Source organism: Corvus moneduloides, chromosome 14 (genome assembly GCF_009650955.1).
Source record: "Corvus moneduloides isolate bCorMon1 chromosome 14, bCorMon1.pri, whole genome shotgun sequence".
NCBI classification, from domain to species: Eukaryota; Metazoa; Chordata; class Aves; order Passeriformes; family Corvidae; genus Corvus; species Corvus moneduloides.
Window position 1 is genome coordinate 5,660,195 of NC_045489.1, and position 24,193 is coordinate 5,684,387.

General features: G+C 48.8%; 1 protein-coding gene and 1 long non-coding RNA gene across 3 annotated transcripts in view; one reads left to right on the forward strand and one right to left on the reverse strand.

The window, feature by feature from the left end:
• The window catches only part of EDA (ectodysplasin A), a 61,776-nt gene that overhangs the window by 6,881 nt on the left and 30,702 nt on the right, over positions 1-24,193 (reverse strand). For both annotated transcript variants that reach the window (XM_032124173.1, XM_032124172.1), the window contains exons 2-3: positions 18,687-18,792; positions 2,415-2,444 (exon numbers count right to left, since the gene is read on the reverse strand). In XM_032124173.1, coding sequence (XP_031980064.1) covers positions 2,415-2,444; positions 18,687-18,792 — 136 coding nt within the window. The remainder of the gene's footprint in view (positions 1-2,414; positions 2,445-18,686; positions 18,793-24,193) is intronic.
• LOC116451049 lies at positions 152-3,587 on the forward strand. The gene is made up of 3 exons (XR_004243075.1): positions 152-250; positions 3,046-3,048; positions 3,576-3,587. It is a non-coding gene; the product is annotated as an uncharacterized LOC116451049 (long non-coding RNA).

The window sequence follows — 24,193 nt, forward strand, 5'->3', positions numbered from 1 at the left end:
GGCTTTGGATGGAGGGAGGGGCTCGGGAAGGACTGAACCCATCCAGGGGATGGAAGCACTGGAGAACTGTTACAATCATAGAATCCCAGACGGGATTGGGTTGCAAGGGACCTTAAAGCCCATCCAGCTCCACCCCTGCCATGGGCAGGGACACCTTCCACTAGCCCAGGTTGCTCCAAGCCCCTGTCCAACCTGGCCTTGGACACTCCAGGGATGGGGCAGCCACAGTCTCCCTGGAAAACCTGTGCCAGTATTTTACCAGCCCTGTGGTAAAAACCTTCTTCCCTACCATGATCCTCAAACACCTCACGTGTCCCAAGCAAGAGAAATGGCACAGCCACATCAGGAGTTGACTCCTACATACACAGAGTGGGATGAAACAAGCTCTGCAGGGAAAGCCTGGTCCCTGCTCTCCTGATTTTCCATGTTCCTGACAAAAATGATGTTCTTTTGATGTAGTTTTTAAAATGCCACTTTGGAACAGCTTTTCTGCCAAGGAGCATAAATGGAGCAAAATCGCTTCAATTGCTGCCACAAGGTCCCCAGTAGGACAGAATTAAACTCGTTTTTAGATGACAGCGGCAGTTGGGATATGAAATTATGGTTGTTGGAATAGTTTCTGAGTACATTTATGTACTTGTTTCTCTACTAATATCAATCTTTGTAATGGACAGAAGTGTCAGGAAAAATCCATCTGTTTTAGCACAGGAGTGAGAGTCTCTGGATGGCCACTAGCCAGGAGCAAGGGCACAAGGACATTAGGGTGGGACAACTGTGGGCGTAATTGAAATGTGCAGAAAATGAAGTTAAAGCAAGCAGGGGTGAGTAAAGTCACACTGGTGTCCTACAAGAAGTGAGAAAAGGCTTCAGGGGACAAATGTCCACAGCAATATGTCTGTCCAGATCAGCAGCCATGACTTCCAACCTGAGCTGGCCGCAATCCAGCCTTCCTCTAATCCAGTACTCCTCTTCCTCGGGATGATGGCGTGCTTTGGAAATGATCCCCTTGAACTACACCCATTTTCCCTAAATCGCACCAAACTCCTCTCACTGACACCCCCCCAATCCAGGCCATCCCAAGGGAGGATTGCAGACAGGGAGCTGGGAGTGCTGCTGCTGTCACTGCAGGCTTCCCTTCCCAAGAGGGATGCACATCACAGCTGGTTTAACTCATCTGCCTCTGAAATCTGCTCTGCTACTCAGGGAGCTGCTGCTTCAGCAGTGACACAACTGCTCATCCCAGCGACACATTTCTGTGCTTTCCCCTCCCTCAAGGCATTTCAACCACTTCTCTGCATTGACAAACCTCACAAGACAAAAAATATTCTATTTATTATCTGACAGCTCCCTTATCAGGTCTCCAAGGAGGGTCCCAGCACCCAAATCCCAGCCTGCCAAGTCTCCCGTGCCCGTACCCACAGGCTCCGAAACTCGGAGCAGGCAGAAGCAGGGAGTTCTCCAAAACCCTCGCTCATCAAACAATGAACTGCAACTCTAAGAAGAATTAAATGTGACAATACCATAAAATTAAGCTACTTTATACAGCTGTATGCAATCCAGCTCCACGAGATCCCCCTGCCCCTCTGGAATTGCTCCGGAGGCTGCAGCCATCAGTTGCTTTTTGTTGGGCTGATTGAAGGCGGGTTGAGCTTTGTTAGGACAAACTTCTCCAACGTAAAATTTTACGCTGCTTCTCAGAGCAAATACAAATGAAGTTGCTAAGTGTGGCCTGTTCCCACCTCTCAGCTGCAGCTCTGGAGTTTGCATCCAAGGATTAAAGCCATTTGATGTGCTATTACAGTAGCACGGACATGGAAAACTCGGCTGCTCAGATCCTTGGCTTCACTCAAGCTCCTGGTAGTAAATGTGGGACCCTAAGTGTGGGATCCTAAGTGTTCCCAGCAGTCCTACAGAAACAAGGATGACATCAGGAACCCCCCAAACAGGGCTGCCTGAACAACCCAAATCCCAGCAATCCTTTGCAAACTGCCTAAGGAACAGCATCAAGTCCACAAAACCCTGAGGGCTGAGCAACACCCAGAAGGGGCTCATAAAATGGTAACACAAGGAAAAGTGGGATGCAAAGTGTGTCCACGCTGAGTTTGGTGGGTCTGAAGGAGAATCCAAACTGCAGGTGGGCAGGATTGGGATGAATTTTGTCAGGGCTGGCAAACAGCAACAACTCCTGGTATTTGGCACTGACTCAACTCAACTCTTCAATTGGAGAACCTTCAGGATTACTTCTGTACAACATAATTAACTTCCTTCAGTATTTAGGGAAGTTTTAAGGGGTGCTTATGGGTGTTATTCCAGCCTTTCCTGGAGAGGGAAGCTGCCTTTGGTTTCTCCCTTGTGTTTGCCAAAGAGAATTCACAAAGCACAGAAAGGAAAATTCAGTTAAAACTCAAACTTACCCTTTTTCTTGTTTTTCACTGAACTTGGACCTATAAAAGGGGGAAAAAAAAGAAAATTAGTGAAATTCAGGGATCATTTCATCAGAGAAAATCCCCACTGCCATTTTGTTTTCCAAGTGGACAATGCAGGTACTTGTGACCCATGCAGCAGCACAGGAATGGCCTCAGCTGAGAGCAGTAACCCAAATTTCAGAGCCTCACAGAGTGGTTGGGGTTGGAAGAGACCTTTAAAGATCATCTGATCCAACCCCCTGCCGACTCCTTGTGAGCCAAGTTGTTTAAAAATAAGAATAAAACCCTAAAAAACCACAAAAGCAAAGAATTATTCTGAACTGGCTGTTTGAAACAATGGGAACCCAAACCTCCCGAGCATGGAGAGAAAATATTTACAGTGAAGTTGAGAAATGACAGGACTTTGTGAGCAGAGGCTGAAGTGTGAAACATGTTCCACTGCTTCCCCAAGAATTCATCACGAGTGGGAATGAACTGCAAAAATCCCCAAATACTCCCTCGCTATTCATCAGGGAAATCCCTCTAAAACCTGGGGTTTAGCACAGCAATGACTGAAGTCAGCTTTAACTGAGATAAAATTATAACCAATTGAAGGTAATGAGGGTGCTTTGAGTCTGAGGGGGTGGGGAAAGCTAAATTCCCAACAGAAGAGCCTTTTTCCCATGCATAATTAGAGGAAAGGACCAGAGAAATTACCCATCAACCTTACTGATCCCTTTCCAACAGGAATATTGATTTTCCTACATTGTGCTGTTGGGTCATGGGAAAATGATGGTGTTATCTATAAAGGACATTATCTCTAAATGGTATTATCTAGAATTTTAGGGAGAAATTCTTGCCTTTGAGGCTCTGGCACAGGGTACCCAGAGAAGCTGTGGCTGCCCCAACCCTTGAAGTGTCCAAGGCCAGGCTGGTCAGGGCTTGGAGCAACCTGGGTTAGTGGAAGGTGTCCCTGTCCATGGGGATGAATGAGCTTTAAGGTCCTTCCAACCCAACCCAACCCAGCCCATTCTATGATTCTCTTATCTAAATGACAATTTCTGCTAATTTACTATTTTTAATAATATTTTTATAGTATTTTTTATAATATTCACAGGTTGGACAGCACGTGGGTTCCTAATGACGCCATCCCAGTATCCCACTAGGAAGCCACACCAGACTGCAAAACCTTTTAGGCTGGGCAAGCAGGTTCCTGATTCTGCACTTCTGAGCCCCACCAGTCCTTGCTGTAGCCACCAGCCAGTGAACAACATTAGAAGAAGAAAAAAATCCCATTTAAAGATCCCAGCCCATCCCAACCCAGCAAGACGCGAGCGGCTGTGCCTCGGCAGCCCTTGGAGTCACGAGAGTTTATTTCATGTTCCATAGATCCCACCATTAGCACCAGAACCAGAGTGAAAGTACAAATAGCTGCGGCCAGCCAGACACATTTGGGCTGGCTGGATCCAATTAGCTTCAAAGATGACTGGGAGGAATGAGAACCACATGGGATGTCAATGTTCGCAGTCTATATTACAACACACGCATCTGTTCCAGGCACGGCAGAGAGAGATGTTATGGATCTGCAAGTGGAGCTTTCGACAGACACAAAAATATTCCTGACACGAGGGGGGAAAAAAGCCAGGCTTATTAAGCTTGGGAGCTTCTGAGTCTCTCTGGGGTTTGCATCTGTTCGCCTCCCGAGAGCAGGGGGGGATCGTTTAATTGGAGTGCGGAGCTGAAGCTTCTGATACAGCAGAATTTCCCTTGGTTTTGCTCAAAATGGGAAGTTCATGAGCTACTGCTCCATTTAGGCTAAAATGGTAATAAATTACTGAGTCTAAGCTGAGGGCCACCAAAATTTCAGATCAGTATTCCTCTCGGAACTAAAGGTGCTGAGGCACAAGGCTTGAAAACTTGGCTTGATGGATGTTGTCCCAACATTGACGTGCAGAGGAGAAAAATGGTAATTAAAAAATCCTTTCTGCCAGGGTTTTCAGAGGCCACAACCCAATATTTAAACATTAAACTTGTTAAAATATTTTAAAACACTTTTCAAAATATTTACACTTGTTAAATGCAGTGGTTGAACACACAGATAATATCATTATAATATCATGGATGCCCCATCCCTGGAAGTGTCCAAATAGCCAGGTTGGATGGGGCTTGGAGCAACCTGGCATAGGGGAAGGTGTCCCTGGCCGTGGCAGGGGAACAAGGTGAGCTTTAAGGTCCTTCCCACCCAATCCAGCCTGGGATTCCATGATATATCTGACCCACTGGTTACCTCTTAACTGATGGTTAAACACCTACAAGTTAAGCAAACCTGAGTCTTTCCCAGACCCTTCTCCCACAGTGCCAATCCCACCTCCCCATCCCATTCCTCCAGTGGAAAGGCTTCAAGACTCAAAGCCTGTTATCCAACCCACGTTTATTTACTGTAGTTTCATGCAGGCCTTGATTCCAAGGATAGTCTCAGAGAAAACTCTGTTTTTTCCGCTCCAAGATGTGGATCACAGGTGTATCCACCGTGTTCCTCCACTGTACAGGCGTATAAAAAACCAAATTACAGACTATCTTCTGCTGCTCCAGAGTCTGCAGACCTGCCACCTTCATGGAGAAGGAAACTGGTTTGACTTGAAGAATTCCTGACTGATCCATGTCTCCCATCCCTGATTTCAGGGACTTTGGCCATGCTGCAGTTGAGGATTTATTCCAGTCCTGATGGGATCCGAGAGCAACCCAACCTCTCAGCTGTTCCCTGGCACCTCTTTGCCCTTCTTTACAAGAATAACCTTGAGTGCACCTTTCTGCTCCTCATGCATGCCTTTCCATATCCATCAGGAATGTCCTAGAGATCCAGATGGTCCTGTCTGCTGGGATTGAATGCGACAGACACCCAAGCACAGTTATTCTTCCCGATTTCTGTCCTTCTTCCCACTAACCCCACCTCTCCCACCCCCTTTCCACATGCTGTCTGCTCTCCTTTGAGGTCAAACCAGGCCCAGACCTTGGGAAGTCCATCCCCTTCTACTTTTCCCATCTTTCAACTGGAATTAAATTTATGTTTAAACTCTGATCCCTCCTTGAAGGAGCTGTCAGCTCTGTTCACCCCTTGGTTTAGGGTGAGGGAGGTTGGCTGGAACTGTTAATACAGAAAAGGATTGGGAGAACAGGACAGGCTGGATGGCTTTGAAGGATAATAAGCATGGAATGAGATTCAGTCATACAAAATATACAGTCCTATAAAATATATATACATGGGAAATAATAAAAGTGTTCTGGTGGATGCTGGAGGACACCTGCACATGCTCAGCTGCTGCTCCCCAGCCAGGCAAGGCAGAAACACAACCCTTAAATGGAAATAGCTCTGGAAAACATGGGGAAATCCTGCTGCCACTCGGTGAAGGAGTGACGAAATCCTAGGAGCAGTGAAGTCAATCCTGATCATCTGATACAGAAAGATGAATTGAAATGAGAAGAATTCCACACAAAGGCTCCTGGGAAGGGCAAGAAGTGGCAAGTGAGCTCGCCTTGGTGGCCATCAACACTGGGAAAGGGGGGAGAGCACCACTGGGAAAGGCTAAAGAATGAGAAGACCTGCAGGGCTTCAAGGACAGTGCTGGCACATCCAAATTGCTCCCCGAGACCACTGAGTTGGGAATGAGAAGGCTCCCAAGGAGGAGCACAGGTCTCGAGGGGATCTTCTGGCTCAGAGTGAGCCCTCCTGTGTCACAGGTCACAGCTGGAAAGTCTCACCAAAGTCCATCAGTCCCTTTGGAATGTTGGTTTTGGGATTATTTTTGCCTAACCACCGAAACCATCGCTAGTGAAGCTGCCACTTGAAACATTCCAGATATCTGATCTACTCCTACCATTGATATTCCCTTTCCCTGGATTTCCTGTAGGAAAAGCCCCTGACTCTGCTGCAGTAACTCGGGCCAGCTGAATCCCTCATGAGAGGACGGGATTCCCCCAGGAAAAGTGGGAGCAGGAATGCTGCATGCTGGGCTCTGGACACCCCGGCTGTGAGCAGCGCTCCAGAGCTTGACTCCTCCAAAAGCTGATTTTCCACAGCTGCTGGGAAAATAAAAGGGAAGGACATCAGAAAAGGAGGGAATGTCAAGCCAGCAAGAGTGGTAAACTTGGAGGGAAAGGTACAAGCAGGAAAGATGTCTCTATATGATGACAAAAGACCCTCAACCCAAACAGAGCCACCACAAGTGGAATGCTCCGAACAACTCCAAGCCACTCCAAGGAATTCCAAGTCCCTTCTGGCAGAAGCACTTTGGGTTCAGATGCAAACATCTCACTTGAAGCTGAGGAAAATATTTGCAAGAGATGCGTTTTTGGTGTGCAAACCCCCAGCTGTGGCCCAGCCAGCAGCAGAAGACATCTCCCCATGCTTCAGGGAGCAGGTTCCAGCCCCAGCTCCTGCAGCCCTACCATCTGCTGGATCACTTCCAAGGCCTTCAGAAAAATCCCAGATGGTGATGCAACTCAAGGATATTACATGTGACATGTTTGCTCTTAGCAAGATTAATAGAGTTGACTTTGCCCCCCCTCCAATCTCTCTTTCTGCACGCTACACACTGCTATGATTTACTATAAATACAGAAATACCCCAAACTTCTTTAGGACATCTGCTGATATAAATAGGATATTAAAAAACCCCTGCCTTCCCTTATTAGCTCTGTGTGTGGATTAACAAGAAATAGTTTAAATTCCTGCCAAACAGTTCCAACTGGTTTTATGGACGGGAACAGATCTTTGTAATTACGCTGATTTTATATCAAACCTATAAAAGGTTGACCATTATAGGAATGCGTCAAACAAAGGATACACCTAAGGAGGTATTGAATGTGCTAGAACTCCCAGCTGCCAAGAGCAGGACAAAGCCATGGAGTGCCACAACCATGTTCTAGCAACATCATTTGATTCTGGACAGAACATTAAGTGATGTCTTCAAGGTGTTTATCCAGTTTGGGAAAGGTACATGGCAGCAGCCACCAGTTTTGGGTATGCATCCATCCATCCGTCCATCCATCCATCCATCCATCCATCCATCCTTCCATCCTTCCATCCATCCATCCATCCTTTGGAGATCGTGCCAACCTGTTTTCAGCATGCACTGGGAATTACTGATCCTTCTCCTATTTGCTAGCACTAAGTTACTGTGGAATATCCTCAATCTTCTTACCTAAGTGTGACTCTGGTTTGGGGACGTTAAGATCAGATAATTCAACTGAGGCACCTCTGTGTTTCTATCTCCATTCTGCCCTGGGAGATGAGAGGATGCAGGTACTGAGGAATTATCCTCATCCCAGGTTACAGATCAGAGACAAAATCCTGATGGTTAACGAGATGTCGGCATCATCCAGAAACACCACATCACTTCTGACTCCTTCAGAAAATAAACATTAAATCATTAAGTCACAAAATCATGGAATGGTTTGGGTTGGAAGGGACCTTAAAGCCCCTCCCTTTCCACCCCCTGCCATGGGCAGAGACACCTCCCACTAGCCCAGGCGGCTCCAAGCCCTGTCCAACCTGGCCCTGGACACTTCCTAGGATAGGGCAGCCACAGCTTCACTGGGAAATCTATTCCAGCCCCTCACCACCCTCACAGGGAAGAATTCCTTCCATATGTCCAACCTATGTCCCCTCTTCCAGTTTGCACCTGTTTCTCCTTGTCCTGTCACTACAGTTCCTAACAAGGAGTCCCTCTCTGGCTGCCTTGTAGGTCCTTTCAAACACTGGAAGTGGTGGAATGCCCATTCCTGGAGGTGTCCAAGGAAGGCCTGGATGTAGCACTCGGTGCTCCGGGCTGGTGACAAGATGGCATCAGTCACAGCTTGGACTGGATGATCTTGTAGGGCTTTTCCAACCTCAAGGACTCAGGGATAAGTCCTACCCATGAACCAACCCCTCTATCCCTATTTGACCAATATTGAAGGTGGAAAGAGCAGCTCAGGTGTTCTTTGAGATTCCAGGCGATGATGAACCTCCTGCCATCCAGGATGTCAGTTTTCCCAGCGAACAAGAAACCTCCAGAACTCGGCTGTTGCCTTTCCAGCACTGGTGCAGTGACATTCACTTCATTCCCATGGGTAGGAGAAATGCAAAGCTTTTCAAATATTTTTAAGTGTGGGGTTATTAATGCCAGATTCCAGTGGATTGGGGAAAGAGGGATGTTAGCTCCCAACACATGTCTAATCTAGAACATGTGCTTTCGGGGGAGGTTTGGAACCAATATGTTTTCAACATTTTCAGGAAATTTGGTCTATCCAGATGAAAGCTTCTTGGACCCTACTGAACTATCAGTCAGTGATACAAACACTGAAACAAGGAATTTTCTCCCTTTTTCCTGAAAAGAAAGTGCTTCTTCACCAACTCCAGACAGAAAGCAACGGGGCTTGAAGAGCAGCTTTGGGATTATAACTCCAGAATATTTAGAAAATAGGATAAATGATGAATCTAAGGAAACATCCCAGATGTAAATCACATCCTGTGCTACCACGGAATTCTGGTGTGTCTTCCCAGGGTGGTTTTTTGATGCGGAAGGGGAATCTTCTGCTGAGAGTGGAGGAAAGGTGCTGCCCACACTTACAGGAACCCAAGTCAGGGGTGTGAACTAGAAGTAATTTCAAAAAATCTGAATATGCGGAAAAATGTTTTGTAAGGGAATGGGGAGGGAATTCATGGCACAAAGTAGGGGAAGGATGAAACACCACTGTGGGATGTGTGAGTCCATAGGGCAGAGCCCAGGGCACTCCAGCTCTCCTCAGCCACCACTTTTCCTTCTCACCCTGCTTTTGTTTCAATCTTGTTTTAAAACTCCTCAAAATTCACACAGGAACACAGCCACCCTTAATGGTCTTTGCCTGGTGACACATTAAATTGAGATGGTCCACAACAGCACCCCACAAAGCAGCGATCCCTCCCTGTCCTTCATCCAGTGGGATCTTGGTCCCATGCCATTCCCAGAGGACCATCCCAGCCTGCTCCACCTGCACAACACAAGCCCTGAATTTTAGGAGCCTTTGCTTCATGTCAGCCCATCCCTTTGTACAGTGAGAGGCTGCTGAGTCCCCAGAAATGGCTCGGGGCCAGTGACACTTGTGACCCCCCAGCTGGACTGAACTGCCCCAGCCCAAAACCAGTCTCCGCCAGCCCAGGAGATCAAGGAGTTTGCAGCTCATTTTGGACTCTTCTGAGGCACTCCCTTGGCTCCATCCAATTTTTGAGGCAATTCTTCATCTCTTTGATGGACTTTTCATGTGTCTCCAGGGGAAGTGTCCTGCAGCGAGGTCACTCCTGGGGCTGCTTGGCCACAGGGTGTGAGAAGGGCTGGGAATCATCTCTCATGTGGTGGCTTAGGGATGAGAGTGGCCTTTGCTGCCTCCCTGCTCCTCTCCTCACATTCCACCAAAGGACAAACCTCCATCCATGTGTCATCCAGATGAGCAGATGCTGCTCCAGGAGCTCCATGGATCAGTAGCCTGCTCCCTCCCCATTCCTCTGATCCCAAACACCAGCCCCCAGTTCAAGCTCATCGGGCTGAAAACAAACGGAGAGAAGTCACAGCTCATCCCTGGAATCCCTGGAGCGACACGAGATGCCAGAGAGCCGCAATCTCTCTTCTCAAACAGCTTCAGACCACGTAAGCTCTCATCAGGAACAGGTTTTTTTTTTTGCTGTTGAGAAAGTTTTTTTTCTCCTGCCAGTACTCAGAGATTTTTGCTCAGTTTGACAAAACCCAGGACTCCTCAGGGAATAATTTGGTGAAGCTCCTAAGGACAGTTAAATTCAAATTTACAGATAATGCCAACAGTGGCAGTAGGTTGTGATCTAGTTCATCCTGATCTTTAATCATATTCAAAGGAAAAAAATCTGATCAGACGATCAGAACTGAAGTGTGAACAGGACACAGACCTAAAGGACAACCACTCAACAACCTGATTTTTGCTCCAGGTAAACGGGACATGGGGAGCAACCCCCAGCTGGAAAGGACAAAAGGAGCAGGATGAATGAGTTGTGTTCATGCATTCCACAGGTTTTTCCACCTTCAGAAGGATGATGGGGCTCAAAGGGCTGTCCAAAGGGAGGTGAGGTAGAGCCCCACCAGCCCTGTGTGTCTCCTTCCTAAGGGCTTTTTAGCATGAGGAAAACTAAAGGTGTAGGGTTGTAGGAGAAGCAGGATGGAACAGCACCCGTCCTTTAGCAGTCTGTCAGCTCCACTGTTGTCATCTCTGCCACGATGCTGGTCCCATTTAGGAGGAGAGGCTGGATTCAGTCACCTCCTGGGGTTCTCTCCACCCTACAACCTCACCTCTGCTCTCCAAAGCCAGACTTTCTCTGCTGAAAATCCCTCCTCACTTCCTTGAGCAAGGCAGACGTGTCCCTGCTCACTGCAAGGGGAATTTCCAAGGCTTTACAGGACACAAGGAACAACCAAGGTGATTTACCTCCTCCATCCTGTCCAGATCCACCTTGGGATCAGTGGCAAGGCACCAGGACAGGCTGCTGGTACCAGAAGGCTCTAAAAAACCAGCTCCGGTCTCTGAGTAGGTGCAAGAACACCACAGCACAAATGTGGTCACGAGCAAAGACAAAATCCTGCTCCCAATTAACTCCAGAGCCACTGTTGCTGGCAAAATCCTCTTGCACTGCCTCCTCAAAAACACAAAAGGCCAATCAAACAGAAATCTCCACCCTCCTCAGCTCCGCTCCCACATCATCAGTCCCAGCCAAGTTCCTGGGGTTCACACCAGAACCTGTGGCCATCATATTTCATTTTCCACCCTCTGGCTGGCTCTGGAAGGAGGATGCGATGTGCCTTTTGTTTCCCTTCAGGCATTTCGGTTGGATTCCAAGTGCAGAGCTGACAGACAACACTCCCAGTTCTAATTTGAGGATCCCAAGGCTTTTTTTGGCTGCTGGCTGGAGTCACCAGGCTGATTTTCTATCCACCACTGCACCCTCTTGCTTCCTCTATCAATCCCACATATTTAAATCCAACAATTTGAAGCGTAGCGTTACAGCTGTGTTTTTATTTTGTTTGTTTTATTCGGTTGTTGCCTAACACAAAACACTCTGACATTTTCAGTCACATCCCACTAAGATAAACAACGAACATATGTCATGAATTCCAGCAGAAACGATTCCCAAGTGGGGCAGCAGCAAGGTTTGAAGCGGGAGTACGAGAGGCTCTCCCGAATTGTTTGCTGGATGTTTGAAACGAGCTCTTCCCGTGGTTATCCATAAGGAATCGAGGGCAGGTGGGAGGAAACCTCTCTCTCTCACTGTCCCACCCCTGCAGAACTTGATATGTTTTTCCTCCTCCCATCCATAATCCTGCCTAATTGGACGGAAAACCTCCATGGCATTGAGCAGCTGCCTGAGAACTGATGGTTTCATTACACAGAAAAATGTGGGATCTGTATCCAAGGATCTACCCATGTGCATCCACACATCTTACAGTGGGATGAACCTAAAAACGGGGAAAGGGGAGGGGGAAAAAAGGGGGAAGAAGGGGAAAAAAGAAGGAAATCCAAGAGAGATCCCACCACTTGTGGGAGGATTTGGATGAATTTGGTAAGCGGTAAAAAGAAGGGAAAAAAGTGGGAAACAAGGAAACCCAGGAGAGACTCTACTGCTCTTGGGAAGCCCAAATGAAATCCCTGCAGCAGCTGGGACACAGGGAATGCTGCCTGGCTCAGCCAACCCTTGCATTTCTCCATTTAACCACTTCCCCAAATCCTGCTGGAATTAGTGGGATCAGATACAACTCCAACAATGTCTCCACAGCCAACAAAGCCCTCATGAAAACATTCAACCTCAGCCTCATTCACAGCTTTTTCCCTAAAGAATTCCTCACCGGAGCTCTGCAGCTCTGCGCCTGTCTTTGGGCTGGTGCAGCTGCTCTGTGACAGCCGAGAGGGCTCCGGTGAGTGGCCGGAGAGGGCACAGTGAGGACAATCACAGCTGCCACCACCACAGCAGCAGCTCCAGGTTTGGCTGTTCACAGAATCCCAGGATAGCTGGAAGGGACCTCTGGAGATCATCCAGTCCAAGGCAGGGTCACTCCTTGGAGCAGCTGACGCAAGAACATGTTCATACGGGTTTGGGATGTCTCAGAGAGGTGGACTCCACACTTTCCCTGGGAAGCTGTTGCAGAGCTCTGCCACTCTCATGGAAAGAAGTTCTTCCTTGTGTTGAGGTGGAACTTCTTGTGTTGTAGTTTATGGCCATTGCCCCTTGTCCTGGAGCCTGGCACCATCCTCTGACACCCCTTGGAGATACATGTATGGATTATGAGATCCCCTCAGCCCTGCCATGACCCCCAGCCAGAAAAACAAGCTTACTCATCCCAAAATCTGCAGAAGAAGGATCCCTGTGGTTGCTGGGGCAGGACCTGAGGGGGGCCTCAGGTGGGGAAGGTGGATCTGATCCAGCTCTGCACCAGTTCCTCCACTTGGAGTGACCAGACAGGCCTGAAGCACGTGTTGAGCCTGCAGAACCTCCCTGGCTGAGGGCTTTTTCATCGAAATCAAAGCTCAGCTGCAAATCCTCCAGCAGGGAGACAATGGAGCCTCTCACGCTGCGGGAAGGGAGCAGCAGCTTCCAGAGGAGTCCGGCATTTCCAGCGCTCGGTGCAGTTCAGCTGCACTCAGGGCTCAGCTGCAGCCACATTCCTGCCCCTCTGGAACATCTGTTCTCCTCTCATTAGTGCTGCCCTGTTTTGTAACACAAGGAACTCTGTGAGATTCCTGAAGCTCAGTGTTTGACCCGGGGCGTTCCGAAAAGCCCCGGGGTCTCAGGAGTGGAATTCAGACGGAATCACCAGTCACTTCCAATAATGTCGCTCGCTGCTCAAAGCACAGCTGGAAAAGGAGCTGAGCTCTGGTCAAGTTTAAGCACAGCCCCTGGGAGCTCAGAATCCACCCACAAGTGCAGTCAGGGCAAGTGTCTGAAAGTGCCACCGAGGTGACAATGACCAGAGAATTCCTTCTCATCCTCAGCAACTCCAAATCTCCCAGTGGCCACCCCACGGCCTCATCCCAGCCAGGGAAGGACAAACACGCCCAGAGCAGTGCCAGGGATGGACCAGATCAGCAGCACCTCATCACAGCTTTGTAAACATCCGAATAATGAAGCAGAGTTCCTTCTGGAACAATCCAGACCCCAACTGGAAGGGCTGCTCAGAAGCCAGGGGGCAAAGGGAGGTTGTGGATGGGTCAGGACACACCGACCATTATTCCACTGTGAGCTGGGACAATTCCTCACCCTGGACACCACACAACTGGGCTTGTGCCTCTCCCAGCTTTTCCTATTTAACATCCAACTGGGACAGCAACATAGCAGAGCTCAGTGAGGAATTCTGGGCTCCAGCAGTTAGAGAATCATGGAATCATAAAGTGGTTTGGTTGGAAGGGACGTTAAAGCTCATCCCATTCTGCTCCCTGCCATGGGCAGGGACACCTTCCACTATCCCAGGGTGCTCCAAGCTCCATCCAGCCTGGCCTTGGACACCTCCAAGAGCATCCACAGTTTTTCTGAGCAACCTGTGCCAGGGCTGGAACTGACACCTAAACAACACTCTGGGTTTTTAGGGGCAAGACTTTAAACAGATCCCTGTTATCATAAGCCTGGGAATAATACAGAGATAGGGATATGTAAATAAGATGCAGCCTTAATTTCATCACAGTAATAACAAATACTGACAGCAACATCCCAGGAAAGGGATGAATTTATCCCCAAAGATTAAGACATCACATTATTCCCAATTTCTCCCATTCAGGGGGAAATCACTGAGAAATTCTGGGGGAAATCAGTAAGAACAAGCACTTTGTGGTGAGCCTTTCCTTCTGGGAGTGTCTCCCGTGCTCCAGGATCCAGGAAATGTCCAGTATTTACTGCGTGCTCATCACCATGGTTTCAGAGCACAATAAGGCTCTATCGCCCTGCATCCATCTGTGTTTCTGGGAATGCCGGGGCTTTGGGAATTGCACGGGGCCAACACAAAGGCACCCATTGTTCTGGAGGCAGAGGGACGAACCTGCCCTTTCCACAGGAGAGGAAGCCGGCAGGAAAAGTTGCTATTGTGAGCTGGATATTAAAAAAAAAACCACGGAAAAAAAAGTCCTATTGCATCGTCAGTGCTGCCGGGTCGGGAAAGGGGGATGGCTGGGACAGGGCACCTGTGGGACTGGGGGCTGTCCAGGGGGAGCCAGGCACCCCCAGCCAGGCTGGCGGCCCTGTAGCCACTGGCTACACCATCCCAGAAACATCCAAAATCCTCCTAAACCCACCCTGAAAGCCAGGCTGGCATCAGCTACCTGCTAAATCACCCAGAAAACATCCAAAATCTACCCTAAAACCACCCTAAAACCACTCCAAAAGCCAGGCTCTGGTATGACCTACCTGCTAAACCATCCAGAAACCATCCAAAATCTACCCTAAAACCACTGTAAAACCATTCTAAACCCACCCTAAAACCATCTTAAAACTACACTGAAATCACCCTAAAACCACTGAGCAAGTCCTAAGAGGGTGAAACTGGACCCACGTAGCTGGAGCATCAGTTCCAAAGCTCCAGGTAGGAGCAGGGATGGGGAAGAGCTTTCAATTCCCCAGCATTTCATTTTCCTTTCCAGCCAAAGCCATTTGCAGCGCTGGAGTTCTCCTCCAGGACTTTCCTCGGCAGGAAGAACTGCCAAAGTAGTAGGAACCAAATTGTTGTCAGCTTAAGGCCAGCCATCTGCTCAGCCTCTTCCCAGCTGCCATGCTCCCAATCAAAGCCTGGAGAACAACCCCTGATGTTTCTCACCAAGCTCAATATGAAAAAAATCTAGGAAGGAAAAAAAAAAACCAAACCAACAAACCAACAACCCCAAACCCAAAATGCGAAAAAACCCCAGAAATCAGGAACGCAGCCCGGCAGGGATCTAACTGGGAACAGAGATGAAAGTAGGAGAAAAAGAAACTATTTTATTTGTTTAAAACAATGTTTTTTAAAGAGTCCTACTGACATCTGCTTTGTAAATGCTCTGTCATTATTTCTAACCTCCAGAGCACGGAATTGTCTCTGGAGTTACAACCATGCTACTCCCAGATTTTGGCTTTGTTAGCAAAGAGCCAGCAGCATTTTTACTGGCACTCTGGGAATAGAGATCTAACATTTCATACCCAGTTTATTTAAAAGTGGACTAATTTAACATCCTTGATGGTTCCTTTTAGCACAACTGTTGCTAATTAGCAGCTCCAGAATGATTTGCTCATCTGGGAGCAGTGGCGGTTCCACGGCGGCATAAATACACCAGGGCAAAAGGGAAGGAGGGGGAAAGGAGAAAATAGGGAAGAGGCATTGGAGAGGGGCAGGTTTTAGGGAATTAATGGAAATGAAGTGGCAGGTGGAGATGGGAACACTGAGGAGAAAAGAGGCAGGAAAAATAGAGTGGAAAAGGATAATCCTGGGCCTTGAGAAGCTGGAAAAATTGGTGGCAGGTTTTAAAGCTGTGCAGAAGTCAGGTTTGGTGACATGGACTGGAAAGTGGCTTCAAGATGATGATCCCAGGACTGAGATAGGCACCAGCCCCCAGTGATCCCCTGGGATGCCCCAGGGCTGCAGGGATGAGGAGAGGGACCTGGGCCAGGACACAACCTCGGCTGCTTTAAGTGGCCCCAGGGCACCATGGGTGCAGAGCCACAACCCAAAATTAAGCAAAGTCAACCATAAAACATATCAGGGGTCAAAGGGCTGAAACTAGAGTCCTCCAAGGAGGAGCCCCTGAAATTCCAGAGTCATGTGGGGAGTGACAGGATCCAGCTGATGGCTTTGCACACAATTTTCCTTGCATTTTTTAACAACGAGGCACCAAAGCAGCTTTGCTGCTCCCATGTTCCATCCCTGTGGCTCCGTGCTCTGGGCACAGCCAGGGCCATCACCCTCCCCTGGCTGCACGGAACCAGCTCTGCCCTGTCCCAAACCTGCCTCTTGCACAGCAAAAAGGCTTGAAAGCAAATCCTCCAAAAAGAAAAAGCTTTTGGGAAAGGAACCATGTTCTCCCTGATGTTTATAAATCATCAAAGCCAGCCCCTCGTTGGTACCAGGATGAGCAGGACTGGAAGAGCTGGGAAGGGTCGGAGCAGCCTCCCTCCAATCCCAGCCTCCATGCTCGGATCACTTTGGTCTTTCCCTGCATGTGTAAAAGCACTTGAAAGTTCATAAAATTAATTCCAGACAAATATTAGCAAGGCCTCAAGTGGAAAGCACATCTCCTTCCTTCTGGGAATTTATAGTTCAGCCACTTTTATCTTTGGGAGGCTCTTTGGAGATCAAAGATTTGATCAACTTTCCCTTTGCAAAACTCACGAAGAAAATGGTGTTATCAGGACCATGACATGATTTTATTTATTAGTTTAATGATTCATTGCCCTGCTCTGACAGCAAGATTCCTTCACGCAGGTCTAAAACAAACAGCCTGAGTTCCCCAAGGCCGTGGCTCTGTTTGCTTCTCGATTTTATGGTTGTTACAAGGTCAAGCCCCGCCCTGACAGCTCCCACTTGTTAAATGCAGCTCTAGAACCACCATGGGCAAACACAGGGCAACCACTTGCCAAAGCCAGAGGGACACAACCTGTCACTCTGGCAGTTTTCCCCATCTCCATCACCTGTGGGGTCAAAATCCCTGATTTTCAAAAAGACACAGGTAAGAGTCACAGGATCAGTGAGGTTGGAAAAGGCATTCCTTGGACACCCCCCGGGATGGGCACTCCAAACCTCCCTGGGCAGCCCCTTCCAGTTCCTGGCCACCCTTTCCATGAAGAAATTCCTCCTGATATCCAACCTGAGCTTCCCGTGGTGCAGCCTGAGGCCGTTCCCTCTCCCCCTGTCCCTGTTCCCTGGGAGCAGAGTCCGACCCCCCCGGCTGCCCCCTCCTGTCAGGGAGTTGTGCAGAGCCACAAGGTCCCCCCTGAGCCTCCTTTGCTCCAGGCTGAGCCCCTTTCCCAGCTCCCTCAGCCGCTCCTCAGGCTCCAGCCCCTTCCCCAGCTCCATTCCCTTCCTGGGACTGGATAAGTGGTGGAAGTGCTCTGCATTTCTGGAGTGGCTCAACTCTGAGCATCCAGGGAACAGCAAGGAAATCCGGGAAAGGACTGCCAGGCATGAAAGGCCAACAATGGGCACAAGGGTGATGAGCAAAACCCTCGTTAGACACCAACCTTGAGCTACTCTTTCTCTCCTCAGCAGCTCTCTGCACATCTGGCAAGGCAGAGGCAGCCTGAGGGATGAAGTTAATCCCTCCCAACATCTGCCGGCAGCGCTCCGTCGACACTGCTCGCCTCCAGTGGGAACTTGCTACTACACAAGTGACTTGTGAAGACACTGGGATAGATTTCAAGGAGACTGGGAAAAGGACTGGGACGCTGCCTGAGCCATCTGAGCACCAGAGAGACACCGGCTCCAAAATTGATGGCCCACACTGGGCTGGAATCACTCAGGGAGTCTGTACCAAATGCATCAGACTTGTCAGCATTCCAGGGAAGAGGAATCCAGGGAGTTTCACCAAGCTCTTTCTTGGAGCAGAGCCACAGGGAAATGCTTCTCCACTGTGAAACTGCGAAGGTTTCAGGGGAGATGGGAAACTCACGGAGCTGGGCTGGAAAACTAGAATGATAACGGAGTCAGCACTCGGGCTTAGCTGCACACAGACCATGGCTCCATCAGTTCTGTCCTGCTTTCCCTGGCATCCAGTCCTTTCTCCTCTCCTGTAAAAGGGGATCTGTGCTTTCCTGCAGTAGGGAAGCACAGGAGCTCTTCCAGGAGTTCATGCTCCTGTCTTTGTGTCATGACAATGATGGAAAGCCAGGACTGGAAATCAAATTCCTCACAAAGAAATCAGGAACCTTTCTGCTCTTTTAATCCAAGCTTTGTACAACTTTGCCTTCCCTTCACACGGGCTTTGACCCCACCTGAGACTACACAGCAACGCAAAACCCCCTTAGAGCAGTCACCAGTTTGGGATGCAGATGTTCCCAGCCGTTTGTTGGATTGTGAAAAGCTCCTTGATGATTTTAAGCAAAGCTGGGTGTGCAGGACAACAAATAAAGGCAAACAAGTACAAATTAAAGCCTTAAATGATCACAGTTTGAGGAGTCAAGGATGGAACTCCTAAACAGCATTCATTCACACAAGCCCTAGAGTTGCAGACATCAGAACTCCTGGAATTCCGCATCTGGGAGGGAACCAAAATCAGGGAGAAGCTGAGCAGGACTCACCGTCGGGCCCTTCGCTGCCTTTACTCCTTTTATTCCGACGGACGCGTCTCCCCTCTTCTCCAACGTGCAGCTTCTCCTCGGGGTGAAAGAAGTTCAGCAAGGCCAGCTGCAAGAAAAGGGACAAGTTTAAACATCTTTGCAAGGCTGGTCTAGCCAGGCTGAGAGATTGGAGCCTAAATGCCAAATCCTTCCCATCAGGGATAGAGCAGGAGACGCGAGATGGCTGCTCACGGATCTCAGCTCATCCCAAGGAGATGTGTCCCCTCGGATGCAGTCTAAGACTTGGGAAAACTCCTCCTGAGGCGTTTCAGCACGGAGAACCCTTCCCCCAGGAACAGGGGACTGCAGGCCAGGGCTGCAGGGAGATCTATGGCTGGAAATAATCAAACACCTCAAAGGCCGATGCGATAATTCCTAATTTTTTTCTGCTAAACTTGCTCAATCCTGGAGCTCTTTCTCCAGCATTACTCACTGCCAGTAAGTTTTTCCTCTCTCAAGCTCTCCTCTGCAAGCCTCATTAGCTACTGAGATTCAAAGGTCTTCAGGGACCTTTAAATCCAACCCAATATGCCACATAAATTAACACTTTAAACATACAGCAACATTTGTAACACGAGCTTTGCCAAGAGGCAAAAATTTTATGTAGCGACCTCTTATTCAGCAAAAAATTGCTGCTGCCTTAAAAACTCTTTAACAGATCAACATCCCCACCCAGAAATTGGAATTCGGGGTTAGAAACCAGAATCCCAGCTCATCACCAGCGGCGTTTTCCTGTTATTTCCACTTCATAAAAAAGGGAATTCAAAGACCAATTAGGGACCAAACACCTTCTGTGCGTTACTGCATCCAACAGCCAGGGCTGCTCCGACCAGGATGGGGTTTTCTTGCTGAAGGAACCCGATGGTGGTTATTTAAGCTGTAAATACACAGCAAAACCAAACACAGCCCAAGATAAGATCCAGGAGGCTTCAAAAAGCAGCCCCACAGGTTATCGAGCTCATCATTGTTCTGAGAACAAAACCTGGGGCATCAAAAGCATCTTTGAAAGGGCAGAGGAGAACAAACACCTCCCCTGAATTGCCGGGCTCGTTAAGCTCCAGCCCATAAAAGTCCCTATCAAGAGCAATAGTCGCTAAAGGCCCTTGGCTTTTCACAAGCCCCAGGGCTCTCACCTCCCCTCTCCCTGAGCATTCCCAAGGTATTTCCCAGGCACAGCTCCCCTCCCAAAGTCAGCATCCCAGGCCTCCGTTCAGATTTTACATCTGCATTTTACTTTATTCCAACAAGCTCCGGTGCAGTCTCACAAATGGAAACGGTTGGAAACTCTCTGGTTTCCCAAAAAGAACCCTCCAAAGCGTTTCTCAGATTCCCAAACTGTTGCTATTTCCTTCTGTCCCTGTGCAGGCGGGTCTGCAAAATTCCTGGGTGTTTGTCATTGCAGTGATGCTGTAGCTGAAAGGAGCCCGAAACCCTGTGGGATGACCTGGGATCAGCTTCCCGAAGTCTCCCTACCAGGCTTTTAAACATCCCTAAAAAAGCAACGAAGAGTAAAACTTATCTGCCTGAGGGAGGCCAGTTACAGGGTTGGATGGAGAGCTGAAGGCTCCCGTTTGCAACAAGGAGAAAAGGGCAAGAACGCGGGGCACAGCTCCCTGTGCCCACATTCCCAAAGCTCCCACATCCCATTGCACTGCCCCAGGTGTGGAATACCGGAGCAGGATGCTCCTGCAGGCACCACCAGCACCCTCTCTGACACACCAGAGCAGAGCAAGGCATGAAAACAAGTGAATTCTTCTTTAAACCCCTTATTTAACTCACACTGAAACACTGCAGCACTAACTGAAGGAACAAATTGCTTTATAATTCAGGTGAAAATGTCAATGAAATCCTCAGCGTGGCTTTGGAATGCTGTTATTGCCTGGATTTTCATTGGAGTTTTACAGAATGCGGTGAAATAGAGGCTGTTCCTCCAGGCCGAACAACCCCAACTCTGCTGCTCTGCTCCAGGTTTCCATCTGATGTCACTTGTCACTGACCACTCCGAAAAACACTAAATTTTGGCTAAAAGTCATCTGTCCATTAAGCTTTGTGTTTCTAGTCAGAAAGAGAAATGACAGTGAGGGTGAGTGATTAAAACACACCTTTTACTTAGGAAATAAACCCATACAAGCAGCTTGTGACACTAACTGTGACCACAGCAGCTGCTGCTTTGGGACAACTCCCATGAAACGGTGTTTTCCGGGAGCAGTGACACACCAGCACTCCACACTCAACCTGGGAATGGACACAACCGGTGTGAGCAGAGAGAGGGGCCTATCCCTAGGGAACACCTTCCAGAGTGCTTTGAATTATGCAAATAATGGCACTGACCCTCCAGTGACTGGCAGGAGGGGTCAGGGGTCTGGCTCGGGATGGAGGGAATGCTCAGATCCCTGGCAAGGTCAGGGGCAGGGAAAGGGTGACCAAGCCTCTTGCAGCCATCCAAGCTCCCGAAGGCCAAGTCCCTCTCTGGGACTCAAGGGCTCTGTTGTTCCAGGGCTGCAGCTGCCCGAGGTCGGGGGATGCTCGGCCGCCGGCTCGGCCATGAAGGGCCCGTCTGTGTCCGGCTGGGAATCGTGGCCGGCACCGCTCGGATGCTTTTTCCATTCAGCCCTCACGAGATATCAGTAATACATTGGGAAGAAATTCCTCCCTGTGAGGCCCTGGTACAGGTTGCCCAGAGAAGCTGTGGCTGCCCCTGGATCCCTGGAAGTGTCCAAATAGCCAGGTTGGATGGGGCTTGGAGCAAGCTGGGACAGTGGAAGGTGTCCCTGCTCGTGGCAGGGGGTGGGATGGGATGAGCTTTACACTCCCTTCCCACCCAAACCTCTGCATCACCCCTGGGCTCATGGGGCACCCTGGCTCTGGCACCTTCTGGGGAATTCTAAAAGGAATTCTTACCTAGTCCATGATTTTACCAAAACTCCTCATCCTCAAAGTCACAGAGAACTGATTCTCTCAGCCTCTGCACTTGTAGAGCTGGAGAATTTTTGAGGAGTCCAGCACATGCAGCTTCTTTTTTGGGAACAGGTATTTTCCCTGCACAGTCTGAACAATCCCCATTTCCCTCCTCCTCCAACCTAAAGCCCTCAAATCACCTTTAATTTTAGAAAACAACATGGGTTTAATCAAGAGAATCACTATAGGATGCAAAAAGGTCAAAAAGCCAACACGGGAAAAATCCCAGGGGAAGCCATTCCTCAAAATAACCTGGGAAACAATAGCGCAGGCACCGCTCGCCAGAGGGAATCGGATCTGCCTTGGTTTCTCTGGGCAAAATAAAGCAAAACAAAGGCACACAGAGCCAGTTTTCCCTGCAGAACCTGCCTGGGAACACTGGACAAAGCTTCTGGAGGATGGATGCCAAGGGAGCACAGTGGGAACTCCCAAAATAACGGGGCCTGTGGTCACTCAAACTCATTTGCAGGATGGACACTCCACACTCTACGCAAGTAAGGATAAAGAAAGAAAGGCATTATCATTTTTCATAAAATAAAATATTATTTGTCCTGCCATTCCAGGCCCTTGCCAAAAGTCTCTTGAAGAGCCACTGGACACCAAGGGAATGTATTTCCAATGGTCAAACAGCTTGAAGTGGAAAAATACAACCCAGCTTACACAATGTTGCACAAAAGGTGGATTTTGTCCTTAGGCAAAGTTGGTAGGAGGAACAAGAGTCTCCCTCCTGCAAAACTGGGAAAAACACTCAAACCTTCAGGTGCACGAAGCCTTTTGGGTGAAATGTGAGAAAAACCCCAAAGATTTTCTGCCTCCAACAGCTCCCAATTCCTCCTGACAAAGCAAGTCCAGCCAAAGATCTCATCCAGAAACCCACAGCTCAATGTCTTAAAGCACCTGAGAAAACAAGCATGAATTCACCCACTTGCACAAGTGTTGAACAGGATTTTTAAAGTCAAATTCCCTCTTCCTTTGCAGTTTGGGAGATCATCAGTGTGAGGAGCCTAAGAACCAGCCCAGGCTCTGCTGCAGCATTCTCTGCAAGCAATATTGTTGTTTTTCTGGTGCTCTCAAGTTCAGCCTGTGGTTCAGAGGAGCAGCTACTTGAATATCCAGCCCCATTGTCCTCCAGAACTTCGCCTCTGGTCACACGTGGTGCAAAAAGAAATGATCAAGTAGATAATTAATATTCCACCAGCCCAGAAAGAAGCTCGGGGAGTAGCTTCTCTTTATTGAAAAGAAACCTCATTCAACATATTTTAAGAATTGTTTTTGTCATCGTTTCTTGCTCCTCATAAAAATGCAAGGAGCAAACGAGGGAACAATTCCCATTTCAACGTGACAGAACTTTGACACCGTGTCTTGTCTGCAGGACAAGCCACAGCCCTGCCTGCAAAACTCACAGAATGTGATCAATACCATGACGGGGAGCACCAGAGGTAGAGCAGAGATGGGATAACCTGCACTACCCACCTTCCTCCCCAAACCTGGTATTCCCAGCTGGCTGTGGGAATCCTTTCCAGGGCTCTGGAGCGGGTTCCTCACCATAACAAGCCCCCTCCATCAGCTTTTTCTGTGTGAAGCTCCAGTTTGGTCCTCACCTTCAAGGTGCCCAGAACTCCTCTGGTCCCTGTTGCTTCATTCCTCTCATCCTTCCCTCCCAACTCCAGCCACATTCCTGCTCTTCCAGCTGTTCATCCTGAAGCCCAAGATCCCAGAGGCATAATGCTTCACCCTGGAGTTGATAAGAAATCCCAACTCCCCCTCATTCCAATCTGCACCCAAGGATCCTCACCAAGGTTTTCAGACCCAACAGGGACCTTCAAAAGCATTTGCCACCCAAAGCTGTTCTATAATCCAGAAACACCAGTGATGCTAAGGAGCTTATCCAGGTGGGAAGTTTGGCTGGGAGGAGGGATTGAGCTCTGGTCCAGGCAGGAGCTATAACAGCAGAGCCACCTCCATCCCAACACTCATGAGGAGCTTCATAAAAATGACAACCAAGGACTCGAGGGAGTATTCGACCTCTAGAAAACAGAAATGACCTTGGTCTTGGAGGTGGACCATGGAATGCCATGGATTGGGGGCACAGCACCTGCCAGCAGGCAGGAACTCCCATCTCAGCACATCTACACCCTGAACATGCCACCAGTGCTTTTGGGAACAGGATCTGAGACGCTGCCAATCTGCCGAGCATCCCTGTCCCCAGGTCGAAAGCGTCTCCCAAGGACTGTGCAATCCCACTTTGGAGAAGGCCAGGGAATGACACTAGGGGTCTTCCAAGCACTGCAGTAACAGACTACCATTGGAGACCAGTGAAAGAGGAGGGAGCAGGTTTTCCCAAGATTTTACTGGTGTTTTACCTTCATGACCCAGAACAGCCACTGTGTTTTGCAGCACAGAACCCTAAATCCAACTGCCAGTTCTCAGTCCAAGCCAAAGCGATGGACACAGGGAATTAACGGCCATCTGAACAATTAACACACCTTATAAACTTCCCTTCAGAACCA